Below are 17,306 nucleotides of genomic sequence, written 5' to 3' on the forward strand. Positions count from 1 at the left end.
TACAGGGTGGAGGGGAGTGAAGGGGGGAAATGGGACAACTGTAATAGCATAATCAATAAAATATATTTTAAAAAACTTAAGAGATCAGACAGGATGACACAACACTGTCACTAGGTCAGTTCTTCCCAACTTGACCTGCAGATTCCATGCAATCCCAGTCAATTTCATAACAATTTTGTGGATATCAAGAGACTTGATTCTAAAGTTTCTATGGAGATGCAAAGGAGATGGATAGTCAGTACAATATTGAAGGAGAAGACAACATCACAGGACTGACACTATCTCACATCAAGACTTACTATAAAGCTACAATAACTGAGATGATGTGATACTGGTAAAAAGAAGAAACAAATAGATCAAACAGAACAGAACAGAAAGCCCAGAAATAGACCCATATAAATACAGTCAACTGATCTTTGTTAAAGAAGCAACAACAATACAGTGGAGACAATATTTTTTTAAAAATGGTGCTATAACAGTGAAACATCCATATGCAAAAAAAAGGATCTAGACAAAGAACTTACATTCTTCAAAAATTTAATTCAATATGGATCATAGATCTAAATGTAAAATGCAAAAGTATAAAATTCCTAGAACAAAGGAGAAAATCCAGATGACCTTGGGTACGATGACTTGTTAGATTCAATACCAAGGTACAATCCATGAAAGGAAGAATTGATAAGCTGGACTTCATTAAAATTAAGAACTTCTGCTCTGCAAATGTCAATGTCAAGAGCATGAGGAGACAAGCCACAGACTCGGAGGAAATATTTACAAAGACATATCAGATCAATGGTTGTTACCCCAAAATATACAAAGAATTCTGAAAACTCAACAGTAGAAAAATTAACAATCAACCCATTAAAAATATGACCCTAAAACCTAAACACACACCTCACCAAAAATGATACACAGTTGTCAAATAAGTATGTTAAAAGATGCCCCACATAAGCTTCCAGTCAAGATGGCAACGTAGGTAGACATGACTCACCTCTTTGCACAACCACATCAAAATTACAACTGAAATAAAGAACAACCATCACTTAAGAATGTCAGAAACTGATTTGAATGGAGGTTTGACAAGTACAGAATTGAACAAACCACATCCAACCAGACTGGTAGGAGGGGCACGGCCATGGAATGGACTGGCCCCATACCCACATGGATAAATATTCAAGAGGAGTATCTCTGGAGTGAGGAATCCTAGACCCACACCAGGACCCCTAGTTCAGGATTCCAGTGCCAGAAAGATAAGTCCCCACAACTTCTAGATGTGAAAACCAGTGGGAGGTGAGTCGGTGGAGGAGGCTGCTGGAGCCCTAAGCAGGTCCTCTTAGGGAACCCACACACAGACTCACCTATTCAGACTCGCTCCCCCTGAGCTCCAAGCAACATGGTGGCAGCATGAAGGACACCAGTGGTACACAGGGAAGACTGAAGTGTCTAGCACTGGGAACGGCGGAGGCCACTGTCCCTTTTCTGAGCCCTCCCCACTACAGAGCCAGTAGACTGGTGCCACATCTGAGACTCCATCAACCTAGTAAACATTGTGTGACCCACCTTGGAGATCTAGAGGCTCTACCCACCCAACTTATGGGCCCACCCAAGCTGCTTTTCCATATGAATGGCTGGTATTGGCTCCTAAATCCTATCAAACAAGAAACAGTTGGCTTCACTAAGCCCTAGCAGCAGCCAGCCTCAATTCACAGCTTGGCTTCACCTGGGAATCTCCAAGCCCAGCACAAGCAGCAGCCATCTCAGACTGCTTTACAGCTCAGGCAGGATGGCCCTGAGAAAAACACAGGTGGGGGCTCACTTGTCCACAGGGCCAACACACCCAGTGGACAGCGACGGGCCACACTGGAGCACTACCGCCCTGGCCTTACACAGCAGATCCATCACCTCTTGGAGACTGGTCAGTAGTCACAGCTAGTCCTTGCAGCTGAGTGGCCTGGGTAAATCCCTCCCACTGATCTGCCAACAGCCAAAAAAGGCTCAACTACAAGAGAAGGGTGTACTCAGTCCACACAAACGGCACACCTCAAGTACGTAGCTTGAGTGATAGGTGAGGCTGTGCCACTGGACCCCACAGGACAGCTACCATTAGGTCATACTACTACACACAGATTCAAAGCAGCTCTACCTAATACACAGAAACAAACACAGGGAGGCTGCCAAAATGAGGAGAGAAAGAAACATGACCCAAATGAAAAAACAAATCAAAATTCAAAAAAAAGAGCTAAATGAAATGGAGATAAGCAATCTGTCAGATGCAGAGTTCAAAACACTGTTCATATGGGGGCTCAAGGAACTTAGGACGTCAGCAACATAAAAAAGACCCCGTCAGAAATTAAGAATACACTAATTGAAATAAAGAACAATTTACAGGGAAAAAAACAGTAGAATGGATGAAGTTGAGAATTGAGCCAATGATGTGGAATATCAGGAAGCAAAAAACAACCAATCAGAACAAGAAGAAAAAAGAATCCAACAAATAGACAGATACTATAGCACCCTCTGGGACAACTTCAACAGGTCCAACATTCGCGACATAGGGGTGCCAGAAGGAGAAGAGATATAGCAAGAAACTGGAACTCTATTTGAACAGTGAAAAAAAACTTCCCTAATTTGGTGAAACAAATAAACATGCAAGTCCAGAAAGCACAGAGCCCCAATTATGATGGAAGCAAAGAGGCCCACTCCAAGACACATCATTATTAAAAGGCCTAAGGTTAAAGACAAAGAGAGACTCTTAAAAGCAAGAGAAAAGAGGTGACAGAAGTTTGCCAGATGGGAGGGAGAAGAATGGGTGAAAAGGTGAGGGAATTAAGAAGTGCAAGTAGGTAGTTACTGAATAACCATGGTGATGTAAAGTACAGTACAGGAAATAGAGTAGTCAAAGAACTTACAGACATGACCCATGGACATGAACTATAGGGGAACTGTAGGGGAATCCCCCTGAGGGAGTGGCTGGTGATAGATGGAGGGGAGCAAAGGTGGAAAAATCAGGATAACTATAATAGCATACTCAATAAAATACAATGAAAAATTAAAAAATAAAAAAGTAATAAAAGATGCTCCACGACATGTCACCAGGGAACTGCAAATTAAAACAAGATACTACACACCTATTAGAATGGCCAAAACCCAGAACACTGACAACACCAAATGTTGACAAAGATGTGGAGCAGCAAGAAATCTCATTCATTGATGGAGGGAATGCAAAACAATATAGCCACTTTGGAAAAACAGTTTGTCAGTTTCTTACAAAACTAAACATAAGCTCCAGCAATCACACTCTTTGGAATACATACAAACCTAACATACACCCCATTAACACACTCCTTGACATTTACAAAAAGGAATTAAAACAGGGGCGTCCAACCTTTTCGCCCCTGGTCCACAGTGGAAGAAGAAGAGTTGTCTTGGGCCACACATTAAATACACAAACACTAATGAAAACTGATGAGAAAAAAAAAAAGATCCATGCATAATTTTTGTGATACCTGCCACCACAGATAAGCAAAAATATCCTCATATAATAATCCTTATTATGTAGCAGCCCTTTCGATAATCTTTTAAAATTGTCAAGCAGGTCCCAAGTTTGTGATCACTGATATAGAAAATGTACATATCTAAGTTATAAAACTTAGTAATAAAACTAATGTTTTAAGTAAATTTATGATTTTGTGTTGAGCTGCATTCATAGCCATCCTGGGCCACACGCAGCCCATGGACTGGACACCCCTGAGTTAAAAACATGTTCACACAAAAACTCGCACATGGATGTTTACAGCAGCTTTATTCATAATTGCCAAAACTTGGACACAACCACAATGCTCTTCAGTGGGTGACTAGATAAATAAACTTTGATATATCCAAACAATGAAATATTAATCAGCACTAAAATAAAAAAGAAAAGAAAAAAAAAGAGCTATTGAGCCATAAAAAGGCATGGAGTAACTTTAAATGCACTATTAAGTAAAAGATATCAATCCGAAACAACTGCATACTGTATAACTCCAACTATATGACGTTCTGTAAAAAGCAAAACTATGGAGACAGCACAAAGATCAATGGTGCCAGGAGCTGGGAAGAGGCAAGGATGAAAAGGTAGAAAAGAGGATTTTTAGGGCAATAAAACTATTTTACATGACACATTTCTCAAAACTAATCCCATATATATTTCCCATATATATGGGATTATATACACATGGAATGTACAACACGATGAGTAAACACTAATATAAACTATAGACTTCTGAGTTACAATGATATAATAATGTAGGTTGATCAGTAATACCAAATACACCTCTCTGGTGCAGTACATTGAGCATATATATGAGGACCAGGGGTTTATGGGAACTCTGTACTTTTCACTATAAACCTAAAACTGCTCTAAAAAACAATGTCTGTTAAAAAAAAACACAAAACTTAACAAGACCACGGACAGAAATAGGATATTATGATCCAAAAATCAAGAGGAAACAAGTTAACAGAAACAGGTCCCATGATCACCCAGATGTTTAAGTAGCAGGAAAGCTTTATAATTTCTATTATGAATGTGTTAAAGATTTAAAGGACAAGATGATCATACTAGGTAAAAAGTAGAATTTCAGTAGAGAAAAAACTAAAACTCTGAAGCTGAACATCCCGTAACAAGATTAGAAGCATTACTTTCATATGTAAAGGAAACTGTATCTTGCAGAAAATGTTAAATACAAACTAAGAAAAACCACTAGTATAAAATGACATATAATGAACCTCTTATATCTTAGAAAGAAAAATAGTTATTTTCTGTTTTCTAAATGAAGAATGATCCATTTTAGCACCTAAATTCAGTAAGGTATATAATTCTATATGCAAATCTAGTTACTAAACCTCTAATTGCCACAATAAATTCAATGCTTTACATATTTTGAAGTATTTTGCTAATAATTTTATTTTGCCTAACCTGTATCAAATACAGAAAATATGTTCTACGTCATCCAAAAGATATTTATAGTAGTAATTCCCAATGATTTAAAATAAACAAATACCAAGGTTGCCAAAGCCCAGGAAAACTAGATCTTCTGGCTTAATCTCATTTTTATATGAGATAACTAAGACCACTCTCCTGCAGTTTTGGATCAAAATTCACTCTTTAATTCATTGTACTCGTTGCCCTGGCTAGTGTGGCTCAGTGGATTGAGTGCCAGACTGCAAACCCAAAAGTCACCAGTTCAATTTCCGGTTGGGGCACATTCCTAGGTTTTGGGCTGGGTCTGCAGTTGCATGTGAGAGGCAACCAACAGATGTTTTACTCCCTCTCTTTCTCCCTCCCTTATTCTCTCTGAAAATAAATAAAATTTTAAATAAAAAATGATTCCATGTACTTGTTGAGCCCCTACTGCTCACTGGCAGGAGCTCTTTAATATGCCAAACGGATTAAAAACAAAACAAAACAAAACAACTCTGCTTTGACAGAGCTTGTACTTTAGTGGGAAATACTGTATATACAACAAATTTCCAGAGTGTGATAAATGATATAAAAAAATAAAATACAATAAAGTAGGGATGGGGGGGAGGGACTGTGTAGTACTGGGTAGTGAAGGAGGGAATCTCCACAACAGTAAGATCAGTCTGAATAAAGAGAGCAAGGGTGTAAAGATCTGAGAGAATACTCTAGGAAAAGGTAAAGTTAAGTACAAATATGCTAAAAATGGCATGTGGTTGGAGTGGTTTAAGAACAGAAGCAAAAGCTATGTTGGAGTATATTAAGTAAGAAGAGTGTTAGAAGATGAGATGAGAAAAGGTGAAGTATGTGAAGGTGGATGCCACAGTAAATAAATACTCAGGATTTTAACCTGTGTGTGATGAGAGCTCAATGGAGAATTTTAAGTAAAGGACATAATCTAATTTAAGTTTTTAAGACTGCTGTCAACACCATGGAGAAAGACTGCAGGGAAACAGGGAAAACCAGTTAGGAAAGCATTACACGAGTCATCCAGGTAAGAAATGATGGCAGCTTGGCTCAGAGTAGTAGCAGTGAACATGACAAAAATGGGAGGACCTGAACTCTATTTAAGGTGAGTTTTGCTAATGTAATGAGTATAAGGAATATATAAAGAGAAAACTAAAAGATTATTCGAAGTTTTCAGCTTGAGGTATTGAGTATAGGGAAATAGAGAAAGGACAGGAGAAGTTTTTATTTGCCACTAGATAATGTTACAGATTTCCCCTCACCAGAGTTTGTGAAGTCTTTTTAAAAATGTAAAACTTTGTTGCAGTAACATTTATTTTAAAGGCATTTTTCCTCCACTATATACACTCCCATCCCAAGGCAAAATTACTTTCTGAGTAAGATTTACAGTGCTGGTCCCATCCTATATTTATACATTATAGTATTCTAAGTCTTTTAAGACAATGAATTAGAGAAATGAAAAATCAGAGTCAGGGAAGACAGAATCACAAACAAGACATAAAACATTTGGTAATTTTTATGTAATTCCTACCCATTTCTAAATACGATTTCTCTATTTTCAACAGGGTATCACAGCCTTACCTTTAAGCAGGGAAACTCACACCAAATTCTCTAACCTGGTTCTGAGTCCTCCTACCTGCTCCCTATTCCCCAATGATGACAAAGAACAGTTCTAATGGCCAGGGCTATTTTGCTTTAGATTCTTTCCCATTTCCAACATGTTACAATTTCTATTCCTGCTCTACTGTTTACTTTACTTTTCTCTAATACCCAGTTTTCTCTCTTTGCTAACCATCTTTCAAAGGAAGACAGAATATTCAGAAGTAAATTTACATGTATTAAAATTTCACATAAGAGAAATTAAAAGTTTAAGCATGTGTTACTGGATCATGGTTTCCTTGACTCAGCTTTCTGCAGCAGCACTGTTCAACAGAACTCTCTGTGACAAAACAAATGTTCTACATCTACAGTAATAGGGGACCCTGAGCACTGGCTAGTGTACCTGAGGAACAGCATTTTAAATTTTATGCTTAGTGCTACTGTACTGGATAGTACAGCTCTGTGGGCAATCAGGGATCTATCAGATCTTTCTTCAAAGTTTTCCTTGTCATAAATTTTCCCCCATTTCCACCAATGCCATAATCCAGCACTACACACAGCTTCCACTACTCTCCCTACATACCACTGAAACATTTCCTTCCTTACACAACACCAAAATATTACTTCAACATTATTTAAACTTAACTGTCTGATTCACAATACTCAAAATCCTTCAACATCTAAAAGAACAGAAAGAATAAAGTCTACCTAGCATTCAAAATCAAAATATCACAATCTGATTTGATGCAACTTTCTAGTGTTATAACCTACAAAAATCTCTAGTTCAGTAAAAATGATCTACTCATTATTCCCAACAGTGAATGTTAAGCTTTCTCATTAGTTATACTATGCTACCAACCATAGATGACCTCCTTATAAACAATTTTTAAAAATACCAAATCTTAATTCCTCTTCACCCATGGAAACAAGCTCCCCTCTCATCACTGCTCTAGCAAAGTATTACTTTTAAACTGCAGAGCTAATTTACATTTTATCTAAATAGTTAATACTGACATATTGCTTTAAAAGTTACTTCAATATTTTATTGTTAACTTCTCATTTTTTTCAGGCTTTGTTCCTAAACTTGAAGGCAAGGGTGTATCATATGCCTTAAGAGTAGGGGCCTACACCTTCACAGATCATCAGTCAGATGTTAATTCCAAAAAGATTAAAAACAGAGAAAAAAGGATTAAGTTAGGAGTTTCTTGGGTAAGAACCCAAACATTATTTCTCTTCTGTATTACTAAAAGCTCAAAATAAAGTTGAGTTCTGGATAAGTTCCTGGCCTGGCAGTATGACTCAATGATGTAGGGGGAATTTGTTCTGCTTTCTCTTTACACCTTCAGGAAATAGCACCTTAGTTCATAAAGGGAAACTGATGTGTTCTCAGGTCTAAAACAGAGTCCAGATCTCCCTGAAGTACTAACAGGCTCCTTCCAAAATAGGTTTTAGTAAATCAGATAAAATGCATTTCCTCAAAAGACCCAGTGGGTATATCTCAGTTAGCTGGAGTGTCATTCTAGAGACAGAAAGGTCCCAGGCTGGGTTCCTAGACCTGGCATATATCCAGGTTTCGGGTTCAATCCCCAGTGAGGGTAGGAGAAGGCAAACAATAGATGTTTCTCTCTCTCTCCCCCACTTTCTCTCTCTCTAAAAAGTAATGAAAAAATATCCTCTGGTGAGGAAATTGTGTCAATGAGGCAAATGGAATACAATGAAGAAAACAGAAAGAGCACCATCACTCTCCCCTACCCCAGACCAAAGAGGATAAGGAAAAGAATATATTTTAGTCAACCAAAAATGGGTTTACTGGATATTAATTTCTATTATGACTGTATAATTTAAATACTATTTTAATCTTTTGAAAATAGGTCTTTAGCCATTTTTAACTGTCATAAACATTTATCATGTCTAAGGGAAAATTTTTACCCTAAGGAAAAGCTACTTATTTTCTAAGGAATGTTTGATTATAACTTTAAAAATAAAACTTTGTCTAATTTATTCTTTTTTATATAGTCTTAAGTAGAACAAAACTTCATTTCAGGTCCCTGAACACTCTCTATTTGAAACAAATTAAAACCAGAGCACCAAATGACTTCTTTTCTATGTGCTTCTCTCCGAGAAACAAACATAAAATATAATTGGGATTAAACAAATTTAGTTTGTCAGACACTTTAGAGTACTTAATATTCAATTATACCTTAACAAAAACCGGAGGAAAAGGCACTATGCTAAAACACAATACTAGGTACCCAATCAGCATTTAATGTCACAACCTAAAATCCAGAGCTGTGATCACGGTGGAACATCTTCAATATGAGTATATTTTTATTCTCTTTCCATACACTAAAAAAGAATGCTACACTGTTTTGGAGGACTTTCTACCTTAGACTCTGTATATACCTACATTTGAAAAAAGTGAAAAGAATAATGACCCTGATGTTAGCAAAGGATATCCAGCGGCTAAACTCAATTCCTTCTCTTGAGCTTATTTCAAAAATAAATCAAATAACCTATAGCTCTGTCCCATCAAGGGAGAAAGGGGAGGAGGAGGAAAGCTGGGGCACAAATCAGTTTTCCCTAAATTGCTACAGTACTTCATAGTTTATAAGACCTAGAATTTGTTTAGAAGGAGATGACTTCACCTTGTTTCATAAACCAATTTCCCTTTGTATTGTAGAGAGCAGAGTGCATATATCCTAATTGATTTCCTTAATGTTTCTGTCAGAAATCAAGAGACTCCCTTACAATGAAGAATAAGCCTTTTAAGCATAATCTTTTATACTTTTAGGAAACTGATGACAAGAATCAAATAATGTAAATTAAGCAGAACTCATTTAAACTAAGTTCTAGCAGAATCACATATGTTAAAAAAAAACCCTGAAATAATTTTTATCCCTGAAGTGCTCCATAATTTAGCTACTTGACAGAAATATTTTTCAAGTTGTAAGGATATTAATATAGACAAATTAGAAAAATACAAAGTTCAAATAATAGATCCATATCTAAGCTATAAATATTCTATGTCTACACACCTTATATTTTATTTAGTTAAGTGGTAGGAAGGGGTGTGTATGGAAAAGGTACATGAAATAAGGAATATAAAGGATCACCACAGTAAGGAACCATAAAAAGAAAACCCCACCTATCTTGGGTAGAAGTATCTGGATGATTGAAACAATGAATATGAATCCTTCAACCAAAGGTAAGGAGACAAATTTAACTGAAGTCAATAGAGATCTTTAAATAATCCAACATCTGGTGCCTATACACATATAAAAGGGTCTACATGAAATGAATTGGTGATCTCAGTTCAGATATCCTGGAGGTCTTATTAATGTGAGTGTACAGTACTGAAGGTAACATGTATGGAATAAAAATAGATTCCATTTCAGATACAGATAAACAGCAATTACATTAAATACTATTTTCATAAAATACCTAAAATTATCCAAATTATTTAGAACAGCTATTTACTGAAAAAAAAATAGTAAGTAATACCTATTATGTCTCAGGTGTACATACATTAAAAATATATACTAGAACATATTTACTTTGTGGGATTTTTTTTTTAGTACACTATAAATTCTGAGGTCTTAACCTTCTTTTTAAATTTTATAAAGAAAGCCTCTCATGATAGCAAAAAAAGAGAAGGTAAAGGAAATCCCCAAATCATCTATTTGATATAATATATAGCACTATCAATCCCCAAATAAAAAGTTGTGTCAAGCCATATAATATTAAACAGACTGAGCAATAGCTAATTATTAAAATCAAAAAAACTTTAAAAAGTACTCAAGTTGAATAGCATGACTTGTTAGAAGAGATACATTAACTACCTTAAAAATATAACTTAAAAAAATCCCACAACATAAACCAGACAGAATAAATTAGCTGGTTTTTATATTTAGCTTTGTTTTAAAAATAAGCCCCACATATATAAGGGGTTTGTATAATATTGCCATTTCTTAAAAAAAGACATAATCAATGACTTAAATTTGGCAGTTCATCTCTTTAAAATCTTGCATTTTAGAAATCATGAACTGCACTTACCACATATTTTACAGCACTTATAAACTGGTTGTGAAAGAGCAGATGCTGTGTTTCATCTTCTGGATTCGAAGCTGTATAAAGCATGCCACAAACATTACAGGAAACTGCTCCAAATCTTTTTTGTCCCGCATCCTATTTATAAAAAACAAACAAAATCTTTTTTTCTCCCAAAAGAATAATTCTAGGACATTAGCCTCTAAAGCTATGGTGTAAAAGTAAAGTGAGAAGTACTTAATCTATAATAAGTAACATATTATGTTACTTATTATGTTACATTTTATGTTACTTATTATGTTGATTACAAAAATGAAATGTTAATCTTTGAAATCTGTGTGCAATTTTATCACACACTGTTTCCATTTTAATAATCTGATCACTCTGCATGGCATTAAATAACAACTGAAAGGAACTGAGAAATATCTTTAACATAAACTATCATCTTAGTCCTAAATCCCCCAAATAGCAAAATACTCTACAAATGAGTATTTTTTATCTGCAATATTTATATTGCTGAAGTTTAGAGAAAATAGTGTTGTACACACTCTTTTTAATACCTTAAAAATCTGTTCTCTTTAATGATTTTATTCTCATTGGTAGATATTAAAAACAGTATTCTGATGTCACCTGAAAATCTTGAGAAAAGGTAAAATTAAATCTTTATATTAAATACATACCAAAGACTGACTACAATCATCTATTCTCCAGTAATTCATGTTTGCACTGTGGAAAAGTACCTGTTTACAAAGTGTTTTCTATTCTTGGCCTTACTCAACAAGAAAATTTCAGCAAAATGATCTAACTTTAAAATTTTTTAAAAATCCTTTTTATCTTTCTGCTCTAAAACTGTGGTGCTATTTGAACTAATTATTGAAAAAAATAAAATAGAATCTAAGATAACAGTATCTCCAGTGCCTTAGAACTAGGGTCAAATAGCAAAGAGAAATCAAATGGTAAATAAAACACTATAAAACTAAAGGGAAGTTAATTCTAAATGACTCAAACTATTTAAAAAATTAGTTACCTGCAAAATCATTTCAGGCAGAAAAAACAATTTGTAATTGTGGTTAAGATACACATACAACATGATATTTACCATGTCACCATTTTCAAGTGTACAGTTCAGTAATGTTAAATATATTTCCAGTGTCATACAACCAATCTCCGGAATCCTTTGTATTTTGCAAAACTGAAACTCTACACTCATTAAACAGCTCCCCAATGCCTGTTTCACCCAGCTCTAGGTAACCACCTGGTTCTTGAAGACTTCCCTCGGAAAGACAATGGAAAAAAAAAAAAAAGGAGTGTCTGCAGTGAAGGCACTCTAGGGACTTTGACATGCACAGTTTAGCACAGACTTGCCCTGTTGGCTGTCCTCCCCCTGCATTCAGTGAATGTGTTCTGGGCCTTTCTGTCTCTATGAAATTGACTACTCCAGGTACCTCACAGAAGCGGAATCACACAGTCTTTGTCTTTTAGTGACTGGCTTATTTCACTAATTATCCTCGAAGTTCAACCGTGTTGTAGCATGTGTCAGAATTTCCTTCCTTCTTAAGGCTGAATAATATTCCATCATGTGTATAACCTGCATTTTGCTTATTCATTCATCCACTTAGTTTTCATAGTAATGAGTAAGCATTTCTGCCCCAATTTCCTCACCGATCAATGGGAAATAATGGTAGTATTGATCTCATGCTTTCAAAATATGGCTTAACTTAATATGAGTGGAGTACACAGAAAAATATATTCAAAAAGCCTTAGCTGTTATCATTATCATCATCACCACTACCATCACCATCTCCTGACCAGCACTACCCAATAGAAATGTGATCCACAAATGTAATTTTAAATCTTTTAGTAGCCACATTAAAGAATGCAAAAGGAAAGTGAAATTAATTTTACAATGTATTTAACAAAACCTATTCCAAATATTATAATTTTATCATGTATTAAATATTTTAAAAACTTATTAGTGATTTACTTTACATTCTTTCTTTTTACCCATCTTTGAAATGTAGTATTTATATTTGCACTTACAACATATCCCAATTCTGATGAGCCACATTTCAAATTCTCAAAGCCAGATGTGGCTACTACATTGGACAGTGAAGTCCTAGCTTCTACTAGTCTAATCCTTTTTCACTATCATACTAATTTGACAACAGAAACATTATTAAATTGGATAAAACAAATCTTTCTCTCACTAATCCCTCTCAAAAATGTCTAGACAATTCTTGAAAAGTTGTTCTCCCACATTAACCTTAGAATCAACCATCCAGTCCCCATAAGTCCTATTGGTTATGTTGACAGAAACTACATTAAATGTCCCTATTATTTTGGGTCTCTTCATTTTTTCATATTGTGTTCACTCAAATTGATTTTTAATCAATGAAAACATCTTGCTCTCTTTTCTACCTTGCAACCGAATTGTAAAGTACCTATGTTCTATTTCAAATTAACTATTAATTTATCCTCCCATAAAATGTAGTTTTAAAATTATAACATCTACTAAAATATAGATATTTAAAATCATCCTATGTATTAAGATCCATGTTATTTTAATATTTAAACCAACTACTAAAAGACAGTTCAAATGACATACTTAAAGTAACATATAAAATAATCAATGTTATAAATAAAACTAAATATTTAAATTTGAATGTTTATTATTTTATTATTTGTTATGATGAACTCACTACTTGGGGGTTGGGAAAAATTTGATATGATTATCAGGAATACTGCTATAGTGAAAATCTATAGTGCCAAAAAAAAAAAGATACGAATTTATTCTTTAACAATGCATAAATAAAATACTTATGACAACACCTCACCAAAAAGGTCAAGTTGTATACTTACTATGATCAACTGTTTTTCATCAGCTTTCTCTGCTTCTTTTAATTTCAAGTCTTTTGGGATTGTTATCTCCAAATGGGAATTACATTTAGGCCAAGAATGATTTGGTGGTGTTTCTCTTTAAGAAAACAAAACAAAACAAAACAAAAAAACTATTAAATGTTACAGATCTGTATCACTGCAAATTACTGGAGGAAAAAAAATAACTTATTTTCTACCTAACACTGACAAATTTTAACTCCAAGGGTAAAAAACTAACCTTTTAAAAATCAGGGATGAAAAACCCAAGAACACTACTAAGGCTCAAAAATAAACAAAAAACTGTAGCGTTTACTGTAATTTGAGTAAGTTTTATAGTTTTAACCACCTGAGTAACTACAATTTGTCCTAAACACTTGTTTTCAGTAATCTGTAAAGTAAAATAAGTCAGATTTAATTTAATTCTGACATTAAAGATACAACAAAAAGCTTCTGAGCTACTTCAAACACAGAATTTCACAGGGTTTAAGTAAAGGAGTTTTCTCAAATGCCTGCTCCAAGAATAAGAAGGTAACAACCACTTGGGAGGTTAATTTGGCAATGCAGGTTAAGTCAGTCCTACAGCTATGAAATTTATCCTAGATGTAAATCACATAAGTGGGTAAAGATATATTTCTTACAGGATTTTTTTTAAGTATACTTCTTACGGGACTTTTTTTTTTATATGAATAAACTAGAAGTGACCAAGATGTCCATAATGTGAACTGTTAAGTAAGGAATGAAATCTAATGCAGATTTAAAAAGAATGAGGTAAGATAGTAAAAAAGACGTCCATAATACAATAAGAAAAGAAAACAAAAGTTATAAAACAGTATATATAGGCATAGAAAAAAATATACAATGAAAAATGGAATCTGTGAATATAACTGTCTATGTAAAAAACTGAGGGTTACAAGCATAACTTTCTGGTGGGAAAAAAACCTGTAAATCTCAAACTTGCAGGTTAAAATCCTTAAATTCTATAAAAACAGGAAGGCAGATAAAAAATTCAGTGGCTTATGCTTAGCCCCCAAGTCATCTAAATAGTTTTGGTTCTCCCAGAAATAGAATATTAAATCAATGAGGAATCATTTGATCTGCCTGACAGACCCCTGCTATCCCCTAAGGAAAGTAACTGCATAACCAACCCACCTTTTTTGCCCACTCTCTTCTGACGATTAATTTTGTACAATTGCTCAAAGCTCCTTTCTATCTGCTAGAGTGAATGCTGTTCAATTCAAAGTGGCTTTGCTCAAATAAACAAAATTTTTAATACACCTCACTTTATCTTTTAGCTGTTGTCATATTTACACCTATGAAGGGGGACCCAAACAAACCTGAAATTATCTTCTGGAGGGTAGGTCCCTTGTAGTATAAGTTTCCCCCCTAGGTGAGTGGGTTCTCAGAACCCATCTGTACCAGTGTACCAGCTAGTGTTACTGTGAGAGGCTGTATTCAGCTTCAGTGAATTTTTTTTTGAAGACTCAATGCATCTGCCCATTTCATGATGGGTGATTTATGAGCACACCTTCCCACACTGCATTGAGTGTTCAGCAGTTTTTGACCAAAAAACTGCATGACTCCTGTGTCCCACCCTCCCTATTCACCCAATCTTGCCCTAAGCGACTTCTTTTTGTTTCCCAGGATAAGAAAAGTACTCAAAGGGAAAGATTTTGTTGATGTGGAAGAGGTGAAACAAAAAATGGCAAAAGCACTAAAAGGCATCAAAGCAGACAATTTTTGAGCAGCCTTGATAGGAAAAAACACCTATTATCAAATAGAAAATACTTGGCATCAAATGGAAAATACTTCAAAGGTGACTGAAGTTTAAGCATGTAAAAATAAATGCATAACTCCTTATAAATAAGTTCCAGGGTTTTTTGGAACCCCCCTCATATATTAAACAATTACCTTACCTGTTATCACTGGTCATAGATGTTTGATTATTGAGTATACTGTGCTGTTTGGGAGGTGAATCTGTAATTTAATTAAGATGGGTTATGCATTAAGCGTTGTACTAGCTCTCCATTTAATAGTTCAAAATCACTTTACAGAAGAGAAAAAGCACAATACATTAAATGCTTTATTTTTATTAAAGATCACTTGATAAAATTAGAGCCCCTTCCTAGAAATTACTCTTCAGAGAAGAGGCAGAAAAGCCACAAAGATCTACAGTATGCCTCTAATTTCACCAATATTTACTAGCACTGAACAATAAAGGAAATTATTTAAATGCCTGCATAAATCTATAACTTCTAAATGAAAAGAAACAAAAACATTTCTGCCCTGGCTGGTGTGGCTCAGTTAGTTGGAGCACTGTCCTGTAACCAAAGGTTCAGGATTCAATTCCCCATCAGGGCACATGCCTGGGTTGAGAGGTCAATTCCAGGTCTGGGCGTGGATAGAAAGCAACTAATCGATGCTTCTCTCGTACATCAATTTTTCTCTCTCTCCCCTCCTCTCTCTCTAAAAAAGCAATGAAAAAAATGTATTTTGGTAAGGGTAAAAAAAAAAAAGTATTTGTTTAAAAAACTGCAGTCTGTAGTTTTAATCACATTAATAAATAATGCAATAACTGATTCATTTTGTAATGCATAAATACATTTCTCAAGTTCATAGTATATATACTGCCCCGTTCCCCACTAAAGGGTTAAATGACATCCAATGGAAGAAATTATCTGACCTCAATATTTTGCTCCAAGTATACCTTCCCTTTAGCAGAGAGAAACCACATGAATTAAGAATTTCTTTTCTATATCCCCTGGTGTTTCATCTGACATAAGTGAGCAAATCCCTATCAACACTTCAAATAACACGTCAAAAAATTTTCACAAGATTACAAAAATAACTTTTTGTATGTAGTATAAGTGAAAAAATGTAGCATTTATTAAGTCTTTAATTCAAAGATAGAATCACTAAAATAGAAAACTGGGTGAGGGTTGAAGATAAAAACCTGAAATGGTAAAGCATATTTATATTTGAAAAATACATTTCTACCACTAACTGAAGTAATTCATTAAGTAATACTTCTCCAGAGAGTAAGTCACAAATAAAACATTTAAAACAAAAGAACTTTTAGGAAGTAGTCAAAGAATCATACTTAAGTTCTTTAAACAAGCCAATCGACAGAAACAATTCTTCTTCAAATAATTGTGATAATCACACATTTGAAAAACATAAGCAATGGTTAAAAAGGATTTAATAGGCCTATCTGGTAGCCCATATGGCTTCCTGTTATACTGAAAAACATTTCTGAACACTGTGAAATCCAAATAATATTTTCAAAGTGTTATTACCTGGAAATTTACTCTCCCCTGTATCAAGTTTTGCTTGAGTGAGCGGAGTTGAAACAGTAATGTTATTTTCCACTGGATTGTTTTCCAGCTTAGATTCCAAACATAGGCTGAAATTCTGAACACATAATTCAAAATGTTAATATATGCTTTTATACCAATCTTTGGGTATTACCCCAGTACACTATCAGTGAATTTCAGCATACTAAGAAAATTTAAGATAGTTCTTTTTATTTGAAGTAATTCACCTAGATATGCCTTAAAAGTCTCTTCATGATCTCCCCACAAGCTATCATTTCAGCATCAGCTCCCATTATTCCCCTCCATGCTAAAATGAAAAACTTACCTCTCCCACACTATATTCCTATTGTCTGGCTCTATATACTTTTTCTGAGTTTTACCCATCTAGACCTGCACTGCCAAACATAGTAGCCACTGCCACGTCTGACTACTGAGCACTTAAAATATGGTTAGTAGATTGATTTGAGACCTTGTAAATGTAAATCATACATTGGAATATTAAGACTTAG

The 17,306-nt window shown here is 34.7% G+C and overlaps 1 protein-coding gene across 4 annotated transcripts in view; it reads right to left on the reverse strand.

Moving 5' to 3' along the window:
• Positions 1-17,306, reverse strand: part of ESCO1 (establishment of sister chromatid cohesion N-acetyltransferase 1) — a 69,839-nt gene that overhangs the window by 24,631 nt on the left and 27,902 nt on the right. For all 4 annotated transcript variants that reach the window (XR_006787001.1, XM_045849995.1, XM_045849993.1 and 1 more), the window contains exons 5-8: positions 16,780-16,894; positions 15,400-15,460; positions 13,469-13,583; positions 10,616-10,747 (exon numbers count right to left, since the gene is read on the reverse strand). Coding sequence is in view for 3 of the 4 variants with exons in the window: in XM_045849995.1 (XP_045705951.1) it covers positions 10,616-10,747; positions 13,469-13,583; positions 15,400-15,460; positions 16,780-16,894 (423 nt within the window). In the remaining variant the exon portion in view is untranslated. The remainder of the gene's footprint in view (positions 1-10,615; positions 10,748-13,468; positions 13,584-15,399; positions 15,461-16,779; positions 16,895-17,306) is intronic.

This window comes from Phyllostomus hastatus, unplaced genomic scaffold (assembly GCF_019186645.2).
Source record: "Phyllostomus hastatus isolate PE091 unplaced genomic scaffold, TTU_PhHast_1.1 phas_contig_80, whole genome shotgun sequence".
Lineage (NCBI taxonomy): Eukaryota > Metazoa > Chordata > Mammalia > Chiroptera > Phyllostomidae > Phyllostomus > Phyllostomus hastatus.